Source organism: Heloderma suspectum, chromosome W (assembly GCF_057233095.1).
Source record: "Heloderma suspectum isolate Gila_16-S chromosome W, 16-S_ref, whole genome shotgun sequence".
NCBI classification, from domain to species: Eukaryota; Metazoa; Chordata; class Lepidosauria; order Squamata; family Helodermatidae; genus Heloderma; species Heloderma suspectum.
Window position 1 is genome coordinate 52,795,669 of NC_139475.1, and position 19,990 is coordinate 52,815,658.

General features: G+C 63.7%; 1 protein-coding gene across 6 annotated transcripts; it reads left to right on the top strand.

Moving 5' to 3' along the window:
- The first annotated feature begins 7 nt into the window (after positions 1-7).
- On the top strand, positions 8-18,262 carry LOC146334019 (paired amphipathic helix protein Sin3b-like). Of its 6 annotated transcripts, none has more exons than XM_084825330.1 (20): positions 8-186; positions 2,092-2,198; positions 2,455-2,608; positions 2,926-3,192; positions 3,711-3,854; positions 4,210-4,332; positions 5,079-5,168; positions 5,302-5,471; positions 7,850-8,057; positions 8,293-8,409; positions 8,762-9,000; positions 9,131-9,314; positions 10,298-11,057; positions 12,725-12,894; positions 13,250-13,423; positions 13,604-13,696; positions 13,789-13,883; positions 14,365-14,569; positions 14,646-14,923; positions 17,908-18,262. In XM_084825330.1, exons 1-19 carry the CDS (start codon positions 64-66, stop codon positions 14,874-14,876), a joined length of 3,654 nt encoding a protein of 1,217 aa, XP_084681456.1. In that variant the 5' UTR covers positions 8-63; the 3' UTR covers positions 14,877-14,923; positions 17,908-18,262. The 6 variants fall into 6 exon arrangements, with proteins under 6 accessions (XP_084681456.1, XP_084681454.1, XP_084681453.1 ...); XM_084825328.1 differs by lacking the exon at positions 17,908-18,262 and adding an exon at positions 16,197-16,524; XM_084825327.1 differs by lacking the exon at positions 17,908-18,262 and adding an exon at positions 16,200-16,523.
- Positions 18,263-19,990: the final 1,728 nt, after the last annotated feature.

Consider the following 19,990-nt stretch of genomic DNA (forward strand, 5'->3'; position numbering starts at 1 on the left):
GCGCGCGCGCGCCCGCGGTGACGGGAGGGGCGGAGCCGGAGCCGCCGCCGCCGGAGCCCCAACATGGCGGCGGGGGGAGGCGGCGGCGGCCGGGGGAGCAGCGGGCCCAGGGGGGGCGGCCGGACGGGGGGCGGCGCCGGCGCAGGGGGGGCGGCGCCCCCCGCCCCCGAGAAGCTCCCCGTCCACGTAAGTCCGGGGGCGGGGCGCCCGCCCCCCCGAGCCGTTGGGGGCCCCCCTGCCCTTTTCCTGGCGGGGCAGGCCGGGGAGGCGGAGGCTGGGAGCCCTCCCCCCCAGTTCCCTTGTGACCTCTTGCATCCGGGGGGTGGGAGGGGGTTCAAAGGGAGGGATGCGCATCATGACCCTCCAAGCCCCCCACCCCTCAGAGGCCCCCCCTTCCCTCCTTTAACCCCCCCCCATTTCAGGACGTGTTTTCCTCCCCTGCTCTCAAGCCAGAAGAAAGTTCCAAAAGGGGGAGGGGGGAGGGGGGCCTTTGATCTTCCTGCTGACCCGGCTCAGCCTGGTCCCGGCGCATCATCGTGGCGATGCCGGAGGCAGCCGCGCCTGAAGCGGGCCACGGGGCGTCGTGCCGCGCTTGCTTTTGGGGGGGTCGCGTTCTCACGGGGCGGCGCTCTCTCCTGGAAGGGGCCTTCCCTTGGGCAGGCTGCCCAGTCCAAGCCTGGCCCGGCAGTGGCCCGGGGCCAGCGGGAGGCATCAGGATGCCCGAGTAAGTAAACGGTGATCCGGGTTTGAGGCCCCGCTCGGCCACACTGGGCGCCGGTGGGCCAGCCACGGACTCTTAGCCCAGCCCAGCCGACCTTGCAGGGTTGTTGTTGCCAGGATGAAATGGAGAGGAGGAGGGCTACGTAAACAGGCAGGGTGGAAACGCAAGTGCGCTGAACGCATAAATATTCCCAGGACCCAAACAGGGGAGGATCAACGTTGCACACGATGGCAAGAAGGAACAAAAAGCAGGAGGTGCCGCAGCACGGAGTGGCCCGGGGGGCCCAGATTGCCCCCGGGGCAATCCCTGCCTGCCCTGACTCGGCCTCAGGGGGCCCGGTGCAGTGCGGAACCCGGAGCAGTTCTTTGCGATGGCAGCAGGAGCCAACAGGAGCGACTCCGGGTGTGTGGCCCCAGAAAAGAGGGGCGGGGGGCCGCCCGCGCCTCTGTGCCCTCCGCCCTGAGTGCCCCGATTGTAGCTGCCCGTTTGTTTGGTGGTCAGCTCCATTCCCTGCCATGGCGGGGAACTGGGCCATTCCAACCGGGTAGGCAGAAGAGATGCGGTCCAAGCCCTGGGCCCTTTTCAGGCGCCATCCACGCAGAACTGCCCCAGCAGGAGTAATCCAGTGCAAGCACCCGGCGCGCCACTCAACAGGCGCGCCCCATCTTTCAAACTCTCCCTCACCTGTAACGGCTGGCTTGCCGGGGAAAGGCGGAGGGGAAGCTTCCCCATTGGCCCCCAGCGGGTGCCCAGCAAAGGTTCTGCCCCACAGTATCAGTTGCCTTTTCAGGTGCTGGCAAAGAATCATCGAATCATAGAATAGCAGGGTTGGAAGGGGCCTGCCTGTAAGACCATCTAGTCCAACCCCCTGCTCCGTGCAGGAATCTGCATTGCTTTCTTTTGCTTCTGGCCATGTGAGGCTCCCCCGCCCCCCGCTGCTCTTCAATCACAATTGAGAGAAGCTCTGCTGGGGTGCAGGGGGCTGAAGAGAGCTCGTCTGTCTTTTCCCCCTTCGTGGGCTGTTTGTGGAACAGAAAACGGCAAGGGAGGAGATGGGGAAAATGCAGGAAAAATGCAGGGCAGTGGCAAGGGAAAAGCCTCGGGGTCGGCAAGCAGCCCCTGGCCTGCCCTGAGGGCGGCTGGAAAGTCCTCGATGCTGCCCAGCTTCGGGGACATGCTGGGCACGTCAGGGTCCCAGAAGAGCCTGCGACGTGGCAGCCGGGGCTGGAGAACGCCCGCATGCAGGGGCGGGGACGCCTCCCAGCATCTCTCGCCCTGCTGCCCCCGGGGCTCTCTGCCTGCCCCTTGGCCTGGGCCTGCCCCAGCGCAGGGCCCCCTTTAGCCCCCTTCCTCATGGTCTCCCTCCACAGGTCGAAGACGCCCTCTCTTACCTGGACCAGGTGAAGATCCGCTTTGGCAGCGACCCGGCAACCTACAACGGCTTCCTGGAGATCATGAAGGAGTTCAAGAGCCAGAGGTGAGCTGAGGCGAGGGGGGCGCCGTCCCTGGTGGGCTTGCCAAACTCGGCCGCCCCCAGCTGAGCCCTCTCCGCAGGCGGCAGTGCGGCCGGCTGGGGGCGGCGGGAGCTCCGGCCTGGCCCCTGTGGGGGGGCGGGCGGGCCCGAGGGCAGCCTTCCCGGCAGCCTTGCTGAGCTCCTGGGCTGCCCCGTCCCCCGCCCCCGTTTGGCTGCCACCGGGGCCGGCTCCCCCGTGACGCTGTCGCCTGGCCCGCAGCATCGACACCCCCGGGGTGATCCGCCGCGTCTCCCACCTGTTCCACGAGCACCCCGACCTCATCGTCGGCTTCAATGCCTTCCTGCCCCTGGGATACCGCATCGAGGTCCCCAAGAACGGGCGGCTGAGCGTGCCGGCGCCGCTGGCTGGCCAGGTACCCAGCGGCGGGCGGCCTTTCCCCCGAATCGGGGCCTGGCGGAGCGGGGCGGGGGAGGCCTCCGTCACCCAGCGCGGAACGCGGGGATCCGCGCCACGGCCCCCCGTGCGGCTGGCTGCAAAGGGGCTGGGCCAAATCGGGAGCAGCAGAGGGGCCTGATGGCTCTCTGCCCCCTCCAGGCCTCTGGACTCCAGCCTGCGGGGACGCGGGCGGGGGGGTGCCCTGCACGTGGGCTGGCCCCTGCACGCACAGACGGCTGGGCGGGCCGGGCAGGGCCTGACCCAGCCTCGGGCTCTCCCCGCGTCCTCGCACAGGTGTCCCTGGAGCTGGCGCAGAGCCCCCTCCCCGGCAGCGGCCTCCCGCCCCACGGCTGCCCGGAGGGCGCCCACGGCCCAGAGGAGCTCCGCCAGCCGCAGCCCCCGCTGGCTGCATCCTGCCGGGAGGAGAAGCCCCAGGTGCCCCTGGAGTCGGACTCCGTGGAGTTCAACAACGCCATCAGCTACGTGAACAAGATCAAGACGCGCTTCCTCGACCACCCGGAGATCTACCGCTCCTTCTTGGAGATCCTGCACACGTACCAGGTAGGGCTGCGGCACTGTCGCTGCCGAGCGCCCCCCCATGCCCCGCTCGTATTCCCCAGCAGCTGCTCTGCACAGCCTGCTGCCCCCGATACTGGAAGCAGGAGACAGCCATGAGGACTAGTAGCCACTGGTCGAGAAACGACTCGGGGAAGCGGGCTGTATAATCTTCCGCCGAGCGGAGTTGCTGCTCTGGGAGGTGTTCCCTGTTGTGCTCTCCGGAGCGGGCCATAATTCCCCTCCAGATCTCTCTGGAGGGGGCCGGGGGGGGACGCGTTTTCCTACTTGGCCAGAGCCAGCCGCAGCAGGGGTGGGGCCCCGGGGCCTTCGGGATGTGGCTGGACTGCATCTCCCATCACCCCTGCTCAACGGCTGTGCTGACTAGGGCGGGTGGAGTTGCGGTCCGCCGACGCCTGGAGGGCCACGCTCCCCACTTCAGCGTGTGGCCCTGGGCCGAGGTGCCCTGCGCCTGCCTCACGGTGTCCGGCGTTCCCTGGGGCCTGACCTCTCCCTGCCTGCAGAAGGAGCAGCTGAGTGCCAAGGGGCGCCCCTTCCGAGGCATGTCCGAGGAGGAGGTCTTCACCGAGGTGGCCAGTCTCTTCCGGGGCCAGGAGGACCTGCTCTCGGAGTTCGGGCAGTTCCTTCCCGAGGCGAAGCGGTCCTTGGTAGGTCTCCGCTGCGACGCAGCCGGCTTGCCGCCGAGCAGGGCGGGAGCGGCGGGCGGATTCCTTGGCTGTGTGGGAGAAGGCCGGCTTGTTTTCCTGCTCCCGGGAAAACGAGCCAGGACCTGGGAGGTTCTGCTCGGGCTCCTGTGCATCCGGGGCATGGCCAAGCCTCGGCTGGCTCCGGGGCTGGAGAGGCAGTGCAGAAACGCCCCGGCCTCCCCAGGGAGCAGTGCCCCGCCTGCCTGGGGAGGCGCCCTTCCGCGCACGAGAGCGGGCAGCCTCGTCGCAGGCCAGGGGGGCAGCCAGCCAGGCGTCGCCGGCATTGCTCTCTGAGCACCCCCTCCCTTTGCCGCAGTTCACCGGAAACGGGCCGTGCGACGCAAGCAGCCTCCCCAAAACAGACCACGAGAAGCCCCTCGAGCACAGCAAGAAACGGTCTAGGCCGCTCTTGCTCCGCCCTGTGTCCGGCCCGGCCAAGGTATCTGAACCAAAGACGGGGATGTGGGTGCAGGGTGGGGGGCGGAAGGGTGTTTGGGGGCCCCTGCAGAGAGCTTCGGCCGTTGGGTGGTATAGAAATGAAATAAATAAATAGAACAGATAAATAAATAAATGTGGGGATCTTGTGTGCTTTGGGGCGGTGTGTGCTTCTGCCTAATATCTCAGGAACGACACAGTCGAGCTGGTGAGGCTTTCCTCGGCCTCCACCATGGCACCAAGCTGGCGTGGCCTCCTGGAGGGCCTTTGCACGGTGGCCAGCATGGACCGTGGCAGCTTCCGTGGGCTCGAAGCCCCTTCAGAGGGGGAGCCTCTAGTCCACGGAGGGGTTGGCTGTGACCCCCCCAGCTGTCTTTCTGTTAAGGTGCTGCTGTCCTGCTTCCGGTGGAGAGGAATTCGGGCAGGTGCCAGAGCGCCCCGGGACCGCACTGGGTCCAGCCCGCTTTGGCTAGCCCCAGCTTTGGGGGACATGAAGTGTACGGACAGAGGCGGAATGTTCTAATGGGCTGGGAGGAGTTGAACCGGAAAAGGTCCCTCTCCGTTCGCTCTCCCGGCGCTGGTTTACGGAGATGTGGCCAGGAGGTGGAGGGAGCCCGGTTGCCCTCCCAGATGGCTGGGCGCATTTGCCAAGGGTGTCCTTCAGGGACCTTCCGATGCCGAAAAGCTTGGCTCTCGTGGGCATCGGCCCGGTCCCGGTTTTGAAAAAAGGGCCTTTCCTCCTGCCCGCAGAAGAAGATGAAGCTGCGAGGGACCAGCGACCTCTCGGTGGCCACGGTGGGCAAATACGGCACCCTGCACGAGTTCTCCTTCTTCGACAAGGTCCGCTGCCTGGTGGGGAGGTCGGTGGGGTGGGAAGTGGGGCTGAGCTTCGGGCAGCCTTGCCCAGCTTCCCCAGTCCTCTGCTCGGGCTGCCCTCCCCATGCCCGGCCAGCCAGCTGTGGCACATCCGCAGGCCCGAGCCGGACGGAGCTGGGACGCCCCTCTCGCCCTGGCTGTCTCGCAGGTGCGCCGCGTCCTCAGGAGCCAGGAGGTGTACGAGAACTTTCTCCGCTGCATCGCCCTCTTCAACCAAGAGCTGGTCTCGGGCTCAGAGCTCCTCCAGCTGGTCACTCCCTTCCTGGGGTAAGACGGGCATGGGGCGTGGCCTGCGAGCACAGAGGGGCTTCCTCTGGAACGGGCGGCCCGGGCGTCTTCTGGGGGCCCAGGGGAGGCCTCCCCCACCGCGGGGTTGTGACATCAGCCAGGCCTCCCAAGATTGGAGCAGAGGCTCCCGGTTTATTCACCTTAGAATCATACAATCGTAGGGTCGGAGGGGCCTATAAGATCGCTAAGTCCAACCCCCTGCTCAATGCAGGACCCCAAGTCGGAGCATCCCTACTAAAAAGTAGGGTTGGAAGAGGCCTGTAAGAATCATAGAAAAGTAGGGTTGGAAGGGGCCTGTAAGACCATCGAGTCCAACTCCCTGCTCAATGCAGGACACCAAGTCAGAGCATCCCTACTAAAAAGTAGGGTTGGAAGGGGCCTGTAAGAATCATAGAAAAGTAGGGTTGGAAGGGGCCTGTAAGACCATCGAGTCCAACCCCCTGCGCAATGCAGGGCGCCAAGTCAGAGCATCCCTGACAGATGGCTGTCCAGCCTCATCCTGAATGCCTCCAGTGTGGGAGAGCCCCCCACCTCCCTAGGGAAGTGGTTCCATTGTATTGCTCCAGCCGTCAGGACGTTTTTCCTGATGTCCAGCTGGAATCTGGCTTCCTGTCACTGGAGCCCATGATTCCATGTCCTGCACTTTGGGACGATCGAGAAGAGATCCTGGCCTTCCTCACCATCCCCTCCAACAGAGGGAAACATCGCAAAATATTTTGTGAGCGCACGGAAACAGCAGTAACGAAGCATTCAAACGCATTCGCAGCAAAACCAGTGCAGCTGGGAAGACCAAAGCAGACAGAGCCCAACCAGGGATGCTCTGACCTGGATTCCTGCATTGAGCAGGGGGTTGGACTGGATGGCCTTGTAGGCCCCTTCCAACCCTGCTAGTCTGTGATTCTATGAAACCACCAACAAATGAAATTTATTGAAACTGTTGGCGGGATGCAGAGGAAGATGTCAGTGTAGCGTCGTGGCGAGAGTGACTGACTGGGAGCCGGGAGATCCGGGTTCTCCCCACTCAGCCCTGGAAGCTCCCTGGGTGACTTTGGGCCAGGCACAGACTCTCAGCCCAACCTGCCTCACAGGGTTGTTGTTGTGAGGATAAAACGGAGGAGGAGGAGGATAATGTAAGCTGCCTGGGGCTCCTTGCACGAGGAAAAAGGGTGGGATATGAATGCCATAAATAATAAAAATAAGATGCTAACGGGTGGGGCAGGGGGATGTTTTCGGCATCTGAGGTGTAAAGGGGCTGTGCAAACCTGCAGGTTGCTCTCGGACCCCTCATACCGTGCTTGAGAGAACGCCGTTGTAAGGCTGTTATGGAGAAAAGTGAGGGCGTTGTCTGTTGCTTCGCCCTCTGCTAAATTATAAAAATAATTTATTTGTTACCGTGCCCTCCCACCGCTACCTAAAGCTCTCCAGGTGGTCCACAAAGGGAGACGTGGAACTCGCAGCTGCTAGGCAGACGGGAGGTGTAGCGAGGAACGTGAAACAGATTTCACGGAGCCGCTTTGCCCCCCTGGCGTCTGGGGCTTCCCCGGTTCCGACAGGCCTAGAAATGATCCCCAGCGCTGTGAGCATAAGCGTTGAGATTTTCCCCACTAGATTTGAAGGCTGCAGGGCTGAAGCGCAACACTGCGGTTCAGGCCTCGCCACGGTGAACTGAGTCGGAGAAGAGTGGCGCAGATGTGATCCCCCCAGCCCCCCGGCCCAGTGCTGCCAGGTGACATTAGACCCCCATATAGAATTGTAGAATAGTAGGGGTGGAAGGGGCCTACAAGGCCATCGAGTCTAATACTGATTTATTATAAATATTATAATATTTTCATATGACTTATGATTTATTATATAAATCATAATATGGTTTATTATTGTTGCCTTGTTACGTTTTCATGATCCCGTACGTGGTTTGGGCTGTTCCTTCAACGGACAGGTGGGTTCCAAAGAACGCCCCAAACGGAGCGGTCGTCTTGGTTTATTCAGGCAGAATATGCTCAGCCGGCCTTTCAGGGCATGCTGTCCTCACGGTCGGACAGAAGCCTCAGCAGGCCGTGTACGGCTGAGCACGCCCTGACGGCCAACGCCATCTGGAAGAAGTGGGCCCTCCATTCTGGGGGCGAGCCGGGAGCGATGGGGCTGTGCACCCCTCCCTGGGCAGGGCGTTCTGAAGGCGTGGGGCCACCACTGAGAAAGGCCTCACCGCATCCCTGGCTCGGGCTGGTGGGAGCAGGGCCTCCGGCGCGGCCCGGAATGCTCGGGCACCTCCCGGAGGAGTCGGCGCGCCTTCCAGGCAGACGGGGAGGGCAGCGGCGCAGCAGAGGCCTGCGGATTCATTGCTCCGCTCTTTCCCACAGGAAGTTCCCGGAGCTCTTTGCCCAGTTCAAGTCCTTCCTGGGCGTCAAGGAGCTGGCCTTCGTCTCCCCGATGGGCGACCGTGCCGGGGACGGGATGTGCCGGGAGATCGACTATGCCTCCTGCAAGCGCATCGGCTCCAGCTATCGGGCCCTGCCCAAGACCTACCAGCAGCCTAAGTGCAGTGGCAGGACGGCCATTTGCAAAGAGGTGGGCCGGAGCCTCTCCGCCACGCCTCGGGGGAGGGCGGGGCCAAGGCAGACTGGCCTGCTTCAGCTTGGTGCTCTTCCTGTCGGGCCCCGGGCCTTCGGAGCGGCGCCTCACGTTTCAGAATGGGGGGAAACACTGTGTGGAAGCCGGGAAGGTGCCCAAGGGTTGGTGGCCGGGGGGCGGGCCTGGGGAACACGGGGGGCCACATTTGGTGAGCGGGGGCTGCACTCTGCAGGTGCTGAACGACACCTGGGTCTCCTTCCCCTCCTGGTCGGAAGACTCGACCTTCGTCAGCTCGAAGAAGACCCCCTACGAGGAGCAGCTGCACCGGTGTGAGGACGAGCGCTTCGAGGTGCGTCTCCTTCTTGGGAGGGCCTGCTGTGCTCTCGCGCATGGCCCCGGGCATCTCCCGGGAGCAGAGGCTGCGGGCGGGCCAGGGTGGAGCGCGTCCTTCCCAGGGAGGGGTAGAGCACAGCAGCCCCCTCCCCTCCCCTCCCCTCCCCTCCCCTCCCATCATCTGCAGCGCCCACCCTTGGGCCCCAAGGGACGTGGGGGCATCAGAGCCAGGCCCCTCCGGGTCCATCCAGCGGTGACGGGCTCTCCAGGGTTGAGAAGTGCCTGTGCGTGATGGGGCCCCTTCTGGTCTCCCCCTCTCCTCCCGCTTTCCCCCTTTCCTCCCGCCTTCCCCGGCTTGCCGGGCACAGCTGGACGTCGTCCTGGAGACCAACCTGGCCACCATCCGCGTGCTGGAAAGCGTGCAGAAGAAGCTGAGCCGGCTGTCGCCGGAGGACCAGGAGAAGTTCCGGCTGGATGACTGCCTGGGCGGCACCTCCGAGGTCATCCAGCGCCGGGCCATCTACCGGATCTATGGCGACAAGGCGCCGGAGATCATCGAGAGCCTCAAGAAGAACCCCCTCGCTGCCCTCCCCGTCGTCCTGAAGAGGTGACTGGGCCCCCCGAGCCGCCCCCTCACCTCCGGGCACTGCCCTGCCCCCTGCTGGCCGCTGCTCCGGATCCGGGGCACCTGCCGGAAATGCTGCACCGCCCTCTGAGCGCCCTCCCCTCTTGCGCAGGCTGAAAGCGAAGGAGGAGGAGTGGCGGGAGGCCCAGCAGGGCTTCAACAAGATCTGGCGGGAGCAGTACGAGAAGGCCTACCTGAAGTCGCTCGACCACCAGGCCGTGAACTTCAAGCAAAACGACACCAAGGCTCTGCGCTCCAAGAGCCTGCTGAACGAGATCGAGAGCGTCTACGACGAGGTGGCTGCTCCGGGGGGGGGGCAGGGGGCGGGGGGCAGGCCGGCGTCAGGTCCCCTCAGCTCTCTCCCCCCCAGATCTCTTCTTTAAAACATTCATTTCCCACATACTAACAATCCCCCAAAAGCATCCGTCATGGACAGGAGGTCTGTACATTTATTTACTTATTCACTGCATTTCCATCCCGCCTCCCCCCCCCGAGGAGCCCCGGGCGGCGTACGTGGTCCTCCTCCTCCTCCTCCGTTTTATCCACACCATAACAGCCCTGTGAGGTAGGCTGGGCTGAGAGTCTGCGACTGGCCCAAAGTCGCCCGGTGAGCCTCCGCGGCCGAGCGGGGGCCGAGCGGCCCCTCTGTGGCTGAGCGGGGAACCTGACCCCAGTGCTGTCGGGTTCCAGTCGAACCCGGATCTCCCGGCTACCCCCCCACACTCCCCTTTCTGGACGGAAACACGGGGGGAATCTGTGGGCCGTTGTGGAGGTCATCTCCTTGGCTCTTCATGACGTCCAATCCCAGTTCGCCTCTGCTCCATAATCTCGGGAAAGGCTTTGGCCAGCGTGGCTGGTTTGCCTGTGGAATCGGGCCATGCCGCCCTGTATGAGGATCCGCCGTTTGGCCTTGGCCGAATTTCAGCCAGTGCGGCACATTTGTGCCGTGGCTGTCTGCCGCAGCGCCGCCCACCCAGGGGCCCGTGTGGAAAGTCCGGCCGTTCCCCAGCTTTTCACTGTTCCGCCGTGAGCCCCCCTCAACCCGGTTCACGAAATGCCCCTTCCGCCCTTTGTCCCTCCCCGATGGCCTGCGGAGCTGATGCCGATGCGACTCCGCCGCGCTCGGGGCGTGGTGTTGGCGCGCCCGAGAATATCACGTCCCAGGCGTGGCCATCGCCGCCCACGGATCCGCCAGCGCCGGGGATCGCCGTTTCCCCGACTTGCTGCGCTGCTCGCCGGCGCGGGCCCTTGACCCTGCTTCTCTCTCGTCGTCTCCCAGCACCAGGAGCAGCACTCGGAAGGGCGGGGGGCCTCCAGTGAGCCCCACCTCATCTTTGTCTACGAGGACAAGCAGATCCTGGACGACGCGGCTTCCCTCCTCAGCTGCTACGTGAAGCAGCAGCCCACCATCCAGAAGGAGGACCAGGCCGCCATCCGGCAGATCGTCCACCACTTCGTCCCCGACCTCTTTCTCCCCCAGCTGCCTGCGCCCCCCGGCCCCGAGGAGCTGCCGAGCGAGGAGAAGGGGGCCCCCAAGACCCGCCCGCCGGATGCCCGTGACCTGCGGAGGAGGAGCACGCCCGGCCCCCTGGAGGAGAAGGGGTCCACCCCGGCGGAGGCACATGAGCTGCGGAGGAGGAACCCCCCTGGCCCGCCGGCCAGCCCCCCGGAGGAGAAGCCCCTGGCCTTGGAGGGCCACGAGCTGCGCAAGAGGAACCCCCCCGCGCCCCCGGCCAGCCCCGCCAAGGAGAAGGGGAGCGTGGAGGGCGGGTGGCCCTCCCCTGCCGGGCCTCGCCCCTCCCCCGCTGGGCCTCGCCCCTCCCTGGACAACGTCTACACGCTCTTCTTCGCCAATAACAACTGGTACTTCTTCCTCCGCCTCCACCAGACGCTCTGCTCCAGGCTGCTCAAGATTTACCGCCAGGCCCAGAAGCAGCTGCTGGAGTATCGGACGGAGAAGGAGCGGGAGAAGCTCTTGTGTGAAGGGCGGAAGGAGCGGGCCAACGACCCAGCCATGGAGCTGCGCCTCAAGCAGCCAAGTAAGGCGTCCTCCGGAGCTGGGGCTAGGCAGGAGGGCAGGGCGGGCTGGGTGGGCGTGTCAGCGCTCGCACTGCCAGGGCATGGAAGCGCGTGTGTGCGAGCGAGGGAGATTGTCGAATGCCGCTCCAGCAGCTTCGAGGCTAAAAGGGCTCTTCTGAAATATCGGTGGGTTCCCTGCATTTGGAAAACCTGCAGCTGCGGCCCATATTGAGGACGAGGAGGCCCACGTTCTGTCTCTCTCTGTGGCAGGGTGTATCCTCCCCTCGTCTGGCAGGCAGGGCCGTGCAGACCAGGCTCCCCGATGGTTCGGCCTGGCTGCTCTGTCTCCAGATCTCCTGCAGCGTCTACCTGCTGGGTCTGTGGCTTGGCCCAGGCAAAGTTGCGTATGCTGTTTCCGCCTCGTGGCAAATGGCCCGGGGTGGCCTCTGGGGCACCTCGGTGGCCTAGAAGACCAGGAGATGGGTGGATCCAGGGCCTGGAATCGGCTGTTCCCCCGTCCCGGATTTAGGCACCGTGAGAGTCTTCTGCACCCTGGTGCCCTCCAGCGGTGCTGGATTGCAACCCCCATCAGCCCCAGTAGCGATGTTGGCTGGGAATTGTGGGAGTTGTGACTATCGTTATTCATGGGATTTCTCTACTGAAGCGCTCTGGGCGGTTCACAGGAACCGCTAACCACAAATACAAGACGAAAAGCAGAGCATGGATTTTTTAGCATCCAAAATTGAAAACCGGGGTGAAACAGGTGGCCTCTGTCCGTATTTTTGGATTTTGCTGGCTCCTTTGAAGGCAAAATCATTATTACGGACGAAGTGAAGCCATATCCCTAAAAGTGGCTGGGATGGGCACGCCCCCCCCCCACTTGAAAGGACTCAGCTCTCCAAGCACCCCGGATTGGTGGTTGTGCCTCCTTCTGGCCACTGGAGGGGACTGGGGGCTGGCCAGCCACCCCCCCATCCAGCGGCCCACTCCGGGGGGGGGGGGGCTGGGTTGGTGCCATGCTCTGGTCCTCTCACGTTGGTGGGGAGGGGCGTTGACTGGCTTGAAAAGGGTCCAAGGGGCTGTCCCTGAAACGCTCAGTCTCCTCCGGATGGAGCTCGTCGCATCAGCCCCTGGCGAAAGCGAGAGCCGTGTGGCCCCTTCAAGGTTCGCTCGCTTCTGCTGGCGGGAGCTCCCCTGGAGACGGGCACGCGCGCCCCACGGCAGCCACCTCATGGGAACCGCCCCCCTTTGCGCACCCTTTGGGTGCTTGGCAATAGGCCGGCTGGGAAAAAAAACATTTCGGCGTCTGACGAAATCCGCCTTCGGGCAAACCCGAGACAGGGACTTGTGACACCCGGAACGTGAACAAGTTTGCCCTGGCAGACCGTTCACGAAAGCTGGCGACGGGTCCTGCCCTTCAAGGCGGCTCAGAAAACCTTTTCGCTCGATGGACAGGGCTGGGGTAGAGCGTTGGGTCTTTGGGGTGCCCCGAGGCTCCGGGCGTTTGTCCTGCAGTAGACCCGCCTGGCTGCCCCTCCGGAAGCTGCCTCTGCGCAGGTCCCCTGGCGGGGGCCCCCACTGTGGGACCCTGCCGTACGGCCATCTGGGAGCACCACCGCTCTCCACAGAGATGCGGCGGGGGGGCCTGCCCCCCACTCCCACGAGGCGCACTTGTGTCCCTGCCCAGGCGAAGTTGAGCTGGAGGAGTACTACCCAGCATTCCTGGACTTGGTGAGGAGCCTCCTGGATGGCAACATCGACCCCAGTCAGTACGAGGACACCCTGCGGGAGATGTTCACCATCCACGCCTACGTCGGCTTCACCATGGACAAGCTCGTGCAGAACATCGTCCGGCAGGTGATGGCAGCCCTGGTTCCCCGCCGGGGGGCTCTCAGCTGTAGCGTGAGAATGGGCGGAGGCCATCCACAGAGGAGCGCCCCGGCCTGAGGCAGCCTTCCCAAGGGACCCACGTGGCTCTGACCCTCGTGCGAGGCCAGGCCAGGTTCAGGATGCAGGAACCCAAGTCAGAGCATCCCCGACAGATGGCCGCCCGGTGTGGGCCTGAGCTGCCCGTTCCAGGTGGAGCCACCCCGGATGCCTTGCCTGACCGCGGGGGACGGGATGCCGTTGTGGGGAGAACTGCCCCCCCCCTGCGGCCCCAGGCCCCCGCAGCCCACCCGCATGGCCCGCTCTTCCCTCTCTCCCACTGCAGCTGCATCATCTGGTGAGCGACGACGTCTGCTTGAAGGTGGTGGAGCTGCACCTGGCCGAGCGGAAGCAGGGGGCGGCCGGGGGCAGCCTGTCCTCGCAGTGCGTGCGGGCGGCCAAGGAGACCAGCTACCAGTGGAAGGCCGAGCGCTGCATGGCTGACGAGAACTGCTTCAAGGTGTGGGAGACGCCCCCCGCCCCCCCGCGGGCTCACCCCCCCGCATTGTGACCATGTCGTTTCCCCCCCACTCTCTAATGCCATGCTCAATTAGCTCCGGCTACCCCTTGAGCCAGGGACATTGGGGGGCTCGCCCTGCCTGCCCGCCCGCGTGTGTGAACGCCCCCCCCCTCCCGGCAGGTGATGTTCCTACAGCGGCAGGACCAAGTCATCATGACTATCGAGCTCCTGGACACGGAAGAGACCCAAATGGAAGACCCCATGGAGGTCCAGGTGAGTGTCCTCTCCCCCCATTCCTGGCCGGGGGGGCAGGGGTTTGTGCCTCTGACGCTGTGACCTCCGGTTCTCTTGTCCGCCTGCCCCAGCACTTGGCTAACTACATGGAGCAGTACGTGGGGGTGGAGGGCCCCCCCAGCAGCCAGAACGAGGGCTTCCTGTTGAAACCGGTCTTTCTGCAGAGGTGAGTGGCTGTTCCCCAGGGGGGCTTCCCTTCTCCCATCGTCCTGCCATGTCCTCCGGCCCTGAGCAGGCACAGTTCTGTCCTTCAGAGCGAGAAAGCTGCTCCCCTTGCTGACTCCTTAGGAGAGTAACCGGGGGGGGGGCGCTTAGAAGCTGCCTTGACTTAGCCCCCCCCCCCCCGCCCCCCTCGCTGGTCCATCTAGCCGAGGGTTGGCCAGAACGGTTCCCCAGTCGCTCTTCTGGCCCTGCCGGGCCCCGAACCGGGGACTTCCCCAAACACAAAGCAAAACCGGGGGAAAGCTTTCGGGGGACGGGGCAGCGAAGTGCTTTCCCGGCCCCCTCAGCCCGTTGGTGCAGACCAGGCCGGGCACGTGGGCCCGGCCGGCCGCTGCTCCCGCTTGGGGGACATGGCTAGGGGGGGGGAGCCTCACAGCCCCCCACCGAGCCCTGGCCCAACCCTCCCGGCCGCTCGCCCACCGCAGGAATCTGAAGAAATTCCGGCGCTGGCAGTGCCAGCAGGTGCAGGCCCTGCGCGACAAGGCGCGGAGCTCCTGGAAACAGCTGATTGGCGTGGAGAGTGCCTGCAACGTGGACTGCCGCTTCAAGCTCAGCACGCATAAGATGCTGTTTGTCATCAACGCCGAGGACTACATGTACCGCCGGGGGGCCCTGTCCCGGGCCCAGCAGGTGCGTCTCGGGCAGCGGGGGGCCGGTCCAGCCGCTGGCGGGCTCCCAGGCTGACCCTGCCTCCTCCCCCCCCCAGGCGCAGCCCACAGTCCTGCTGTGGCACCACCAGCGCTTCGAGGGCTGGCACCGACGCTGGCTCGGCCGGCACGTGAGCCGCGAGGCGGCCGAGCTGGTGCAGGACTGGCTGATGGGGGACGAGGACGAGGACCTGGTGCCCTGCAAGACCACCTGCGAGACGGCCAGCGTCCACGGGGTGCCCGTCAGCCGCTACCGAGTGCAGTACAGCCGCCGCCCCCCCTCCCCCTGAGCCCTGCGGCCCGCGCGGCCCCTGGGAGCCCAGCGCCTGCACCACCGGTATTTATCCAGCCAGCGTCTTTCCTTTGGGTTCCGAGTTGGGACAGTGACTGCATGTGCCCCCCCCCCCCCCATGCGGCAGAAACGCGCTTGCTGGGAGAGGCCGGACTGCACAGCGGCACGGGGAGAGCGGCCTTGGGCTCCGAGGTGGAGCAGCGGTGGGGGGCTGGAAGATCACTTTGGGGGAGGCCCAGAAGACCCAGTGGGGTGACTTTATTGTCCGGGGGGGGCTGCAGCAAGAGCCCCTGATCTGTTGCCGTGCAGCCAACGCAGAGTGCGCAACAGAGGAGGCTGCCAAGGGTGTTAGGCCGGTCCTGCTTCTCTCCCTGCTCTGCCATGGCCCTTCCGCCCGCAGAGACCCCTAGGGCGAGTGGGGCCCACCCCGCTCCCCTGTTGTGGATAGCTGGGCCCTTTCCCCTCGGAGGCCATGGGGGGGCACAGGGACCGGCGCGGAATTTGGTGCACGGAGAGTGGGAAGCCACGGTGTCTCCCCCCACCCCGCAGCGCTCCAGTGGGTTCTGGCCCCGCAGGCCCCCGCCTGAGTGCTGCCCTGCCCAGGCCGCGGCCCCGAGACCCCTCGCAGGCTGACACGAGGCAGGTCTGCACTTGGGCAGGGGCCACCTGGGGGCCCCACAGATCCCACCTTGGCTTGCAGGGGAGGGGCCGGGGATGTCAGCGTATGAAAGAAAGCCGACCAGCGATCCGTCCAGAGGCCCCCGGGCAGAGGGTGGGATTCCCGGTGGGGGTGCTTGTGCGGCTTTGGGGGCTTCTTGTTCAGCAGCAGTAGCAGCTTGCAAGGTAGCCTTATGGGAGGAGACTGCTCCCCCCTCTCTCTCCCCCCTCCCCCCTCCCCAAGCATTTGGCCTGGGGAGAAACACCTTGTCGCCAGGGGGCTTCCTCGCAGGGGCGAAAGGTGAGGCATGCAGCCCCCTCCTCGCGCTGCCAAGGAATGCAGGGGGGCGGCAGCCCCGGGGCACACCATCTCGCCCCCCACCGCCCCATTTGCCGCCTCCAGAGAGCCTCCCCCCCCAAACATCCCACTTCTGCCCACTCCTGCCGTCCCCGAGCACGGAGGGGGGTCACCAGTGCCAAACCTGTAAGAAGCGGTGACAAAACAGGAGCTTTGCGGCTTGAATGTGTTTGATTTGGGGGCATCGTGAAATTTGGGACTCCTGCCCCCTCCCACCCCCCCCCCCAATCTTTTTAAAGTGTACTTCAGGCCATCTCTGCGCGTCCTTTTTCATTGTATAAGTCGATTAATTTATACTCCGAGCAGACAGAGCGAGGCGCACATGCCCCCCCGGCCGCCTTCCCACCGCCCCCGAAGGCAGCACTCGCGAGGGCTGCGCGGAGTCAGCGGGGGCCGCGCGGCAGCTGGAGAAGAGCGCAAGATGGGTCTTCTCTTTTCCCGAAAGGTCTCTTGTTTTTCCGGCGTTTCCTCGGCGCTCGCCTTTGCTTCGCCACCTCTTCGAATGTAGTTCCAAACGTATTTATTTGCACATCGAGTAAAATAAAATATTAATTTTAAAGTGCGGAGGCTCCCGTCTGCCTTGATTCCCGAGTGGCTGCCAGGCGGCGTGCCCCCGGCCCCCCCATCAGTGACATGGGATTTCCCCCCACACTGCCACTTAAAGCATCTTTGTAGTGTGTGTGTGGGGTGTTGTCCCCCAATGTGCTTGCCCAGAATCAATGTGCCGTTGTCCCCTCAAAGGCCCCCCAGCTTTGCCTTGAGGCCAGAAAGGCCTGTGTGGGGCCTGAGCGTGTGGTCTGAGCACAACCTGCTCGATGCTCAGGTCGAAGGGTTGGGGCGCCCGGCTCAGAGATCGCTGGTCTTGCCTGGATCGCTGCGATGCGTCGCGCATGGGGTCGGCCTTGGAAACAGTCCGGAAGCAGCTGGTCCAGAACAGCAGCAGTGGGCCGATATGAATGTCCTTGGCCAGTGCCTCGGCACCAGCCGCCAGCCCGTTTCTGCTCAAAGTGCTGGGGGGCGGTTTCAAAGCCCTGACGGCTTGGGGTGGGCTAGCCCAGGGATCCAGCCTCGTCAGCGGTCCAGGAAACTGGGCTCTGTTGGCGTCCTTCGGAGCCTGACAGAAGGCTGAGAAATCCCAGGCGGGAGCAGGTGATGCGACCTGCACGTGGCCACCGAAATCCCTAAGAGGCACGCTTATCATAGAATCATGGAACAGTAGGGCTGGAAGGGCCTTGTGAGACCATCCAGTCCAACCCCCTGCTCAATGCAGGAATCCAAGTCAGAGCATCCCCAGCAGATGGCTGTCCAGCCTCATCTTGAACGCCTCCAATGTGGGAGAGCCCACCACCTCCCTAGGTCATCGGTTCCGTTGTCGTCTTGCTCTAACAGTCAGGAAGTTTCTCCTGATGTTCAGCCGCAATCCGGCATGCTGTCACTTAAGCCCATGACTCCATGTCCTGCACTCTGGGAGGATCGAGAAGAGATCCTGGCCTTCCTCTCTAGGACAACCTTTCGAGGATTTGAAGAGCAGTCCCCTATCTCCCCCCAGTCTTCTCAAGGCTAAACATGCCCAGTTCCTTCAGTCTCTCCTCAAAGGACTCGTTGCCCTCCTCTGAACCCTCTCCAGCTTGCCTGCATCCTCCTTCAAGTGCGGTGCCCAGAACTGGACCCAGTACTCCAGATGAGGCCTAACTAGCGCCGAGTAGAGGGGAACTAGTACTTCCTGGGATTTGGAAGCGACGCTTCTATGAATGCAGCCCCAAAGAGCATTTGCCTTTTTTGCAGCCACATCACATGGTTGGCTCATCTTCAGCTTGTGCTCGACAACAATGCCAAGATCCTTCTTGCTTGTCGTGTTGTTGAGCCACGTATCCCCCATCTTGTAACCGTGCGTTTGGTTTCTTTTTCCGAGGTGCAGAACTTGGCATCGATCCCTCTTAAATGTCATTCTGTGGTTTTCTGCCCAGAGCTCCAGTCTATCCAGATCACTTTGAATTTTGTTTCTGTCTTCCAGCTCTCCCGCCCAATTTTGTGTCATCTGCAGATCGGATCAGCATTCCCTGCACCTCCTCCTCCAAGTCAGTAATAAAAATGTTATGAGCACTGGGCCCAGGACTGAGCCCTGCGGTGCCCCCTCGTGACCTCCCCCCAGTTGGAGGCGACCCCATCGATAAGCAGTCTTTGAGTCTGGTTCTGTAGCCAACTGTGGATCCAACGGATCGTCGTTTCATTCAGCCCACTCTGAGCTCGTTTGCTCATCAGGAGATCACGGGGCACTTTGTCGGAAGCTTTGCTGAAGTTTCGCTGCGGAGACGCTTCTTCAAGGGGCGTCTCTGCAGCGCTTGCGGGAGGGAGAACTAAGAGAGACGGTGAGGGCTGGATGTGCCTGATCTGGCCTGATCTCAGGAGCTCAGCAGGGTCAGGCCTGGTTAGTGTTTGGATGGGAGACAGCTTGGGAATCAGGCTTCCTGCATGGAGCAGGGGGTTGGACTGGATGGCCTTGGAGGCTCCTTCCCACCCTGTGATTCTGTAATCTATAAATCAGTATGGGCTGGATGCACCTGATCTTATCTGATCTCGGGAGCTAAGCAGGGTCAGCCCTGGTTAGTCCTTGGATGGGAACTGCCTGGGAATCAGGCTTCCCGCATGGAGCAGGTGGTTGGACTGGATGGCCTTGGAGGCCCCTTCCCACCCTATGATTCTATGTCCACCCCAAACATAAGAACCTTAAACCTCGAGGCTCCTTGGAAGACTCGCTACGCCCACGAGGCCGGCCGCGCTGTCGTTGAGGCCTGTCCAGAGTAACGGTCTCGCTTGCTTTGGGGGACGTTAGAGACCAGCCTTTGGCGTGAGAAGAGCACTGTGGAACGAGGGCGGCACAATCCGCCGGTTCTGGGGCAATCAGAACGGGGCTGGTCTGCTGGGTTACGTGCAGCCCCTAGGACATGTGTCTTTGTTAGCCTGCTGCACCCGGGGGCGGCCCCAAAGGCCACCGCTCTCCAACCCGGCAGCATGGGAGGGCCCCAGGTTGCACAAAGCCGCCCCCTGTCCTGTCAGCGCCCTGCACTCTGGGGGCAGTGTGCGAAACCTCAGCTGCACAGCTCTCGGAAGGCCCGGCACTCAGATGTGACAGGCACATCCTGTGCTCCCCGCACCGTTCCTTTCCGCGCCGTTTCCTGGCGGTTATCGCTAGCAGCACCAGGGCTCTGTGGTGGTGCTGGGGATGCTCAGGACGCCAGGCCCTCCCCGTGTCCTTGCACGGGGAGGCTGGGGAGCTGGGAGGGCGCCCGGCTGCGCGCCATGATCTCCACTCGCCCATGGGAAGCTGGTCAGGCCCCCTGAGAACACGCCTTTCACCGCCTGGAGCTCTCGCCTGGCGCCCCTGGCAAGGGTTCGCTGCACCATTCGGTCAGCTCCAGCATGCTGCGTGGAGGGAGACGAGAGGGGAAGCGGGCTGTTCCACCAGCCCTGCCAGGAGGCCACTCACTGCTTTTCCTCATCTGCCCCATCCTGTGCACCTTGCGTGACCCATCTTCTTAGATTGTGTGCCGGGGAGCAGGGACCGCTTTGCCCTGCTGATGGCGCGTAAGCCTTTGTGGGCGAGGAGTGGGATTTTTTATTTATCGTCTTTATTAAAGTGCTGAATCGCCCATCTGGCCGGCCACTCTGGGCGACGTGCAATAATGCAGCCGTTGAAAACAGTGCAGTTGCACGTTCAAGCATCGGATTTCTACAAATCCCGAACCCAGCCCAAATGCCTGCCTGAACAACCACGTTTTCAGTGTGTGGCGGAAGCTCGTCAAAGAGGGGCAATGACAGAGTTCCCTAGGGAGGGAGTTCCGCAGAGTGGGGGCCACCACGGAGAAGGTCCTCTCCCTCACCAGCGTAGCTGTCCCGGCTGATGGGGCAGAGAGAAGGCCGTCGGAGGCTGGTCTTGTCGAGCGGCCTGTCTGGTGTTGCTGGAGGCGCCCCTTGAGAACCATATAGGGTTTTAAATGTCAGAACCAACACCGTGAATTTGGCCCAGAAAACATCGGGTACCGGAGTGATGTGATCACGCCGGTGGCTGCCTTTAAGGCGGGCCGCCGTGTTCCGCG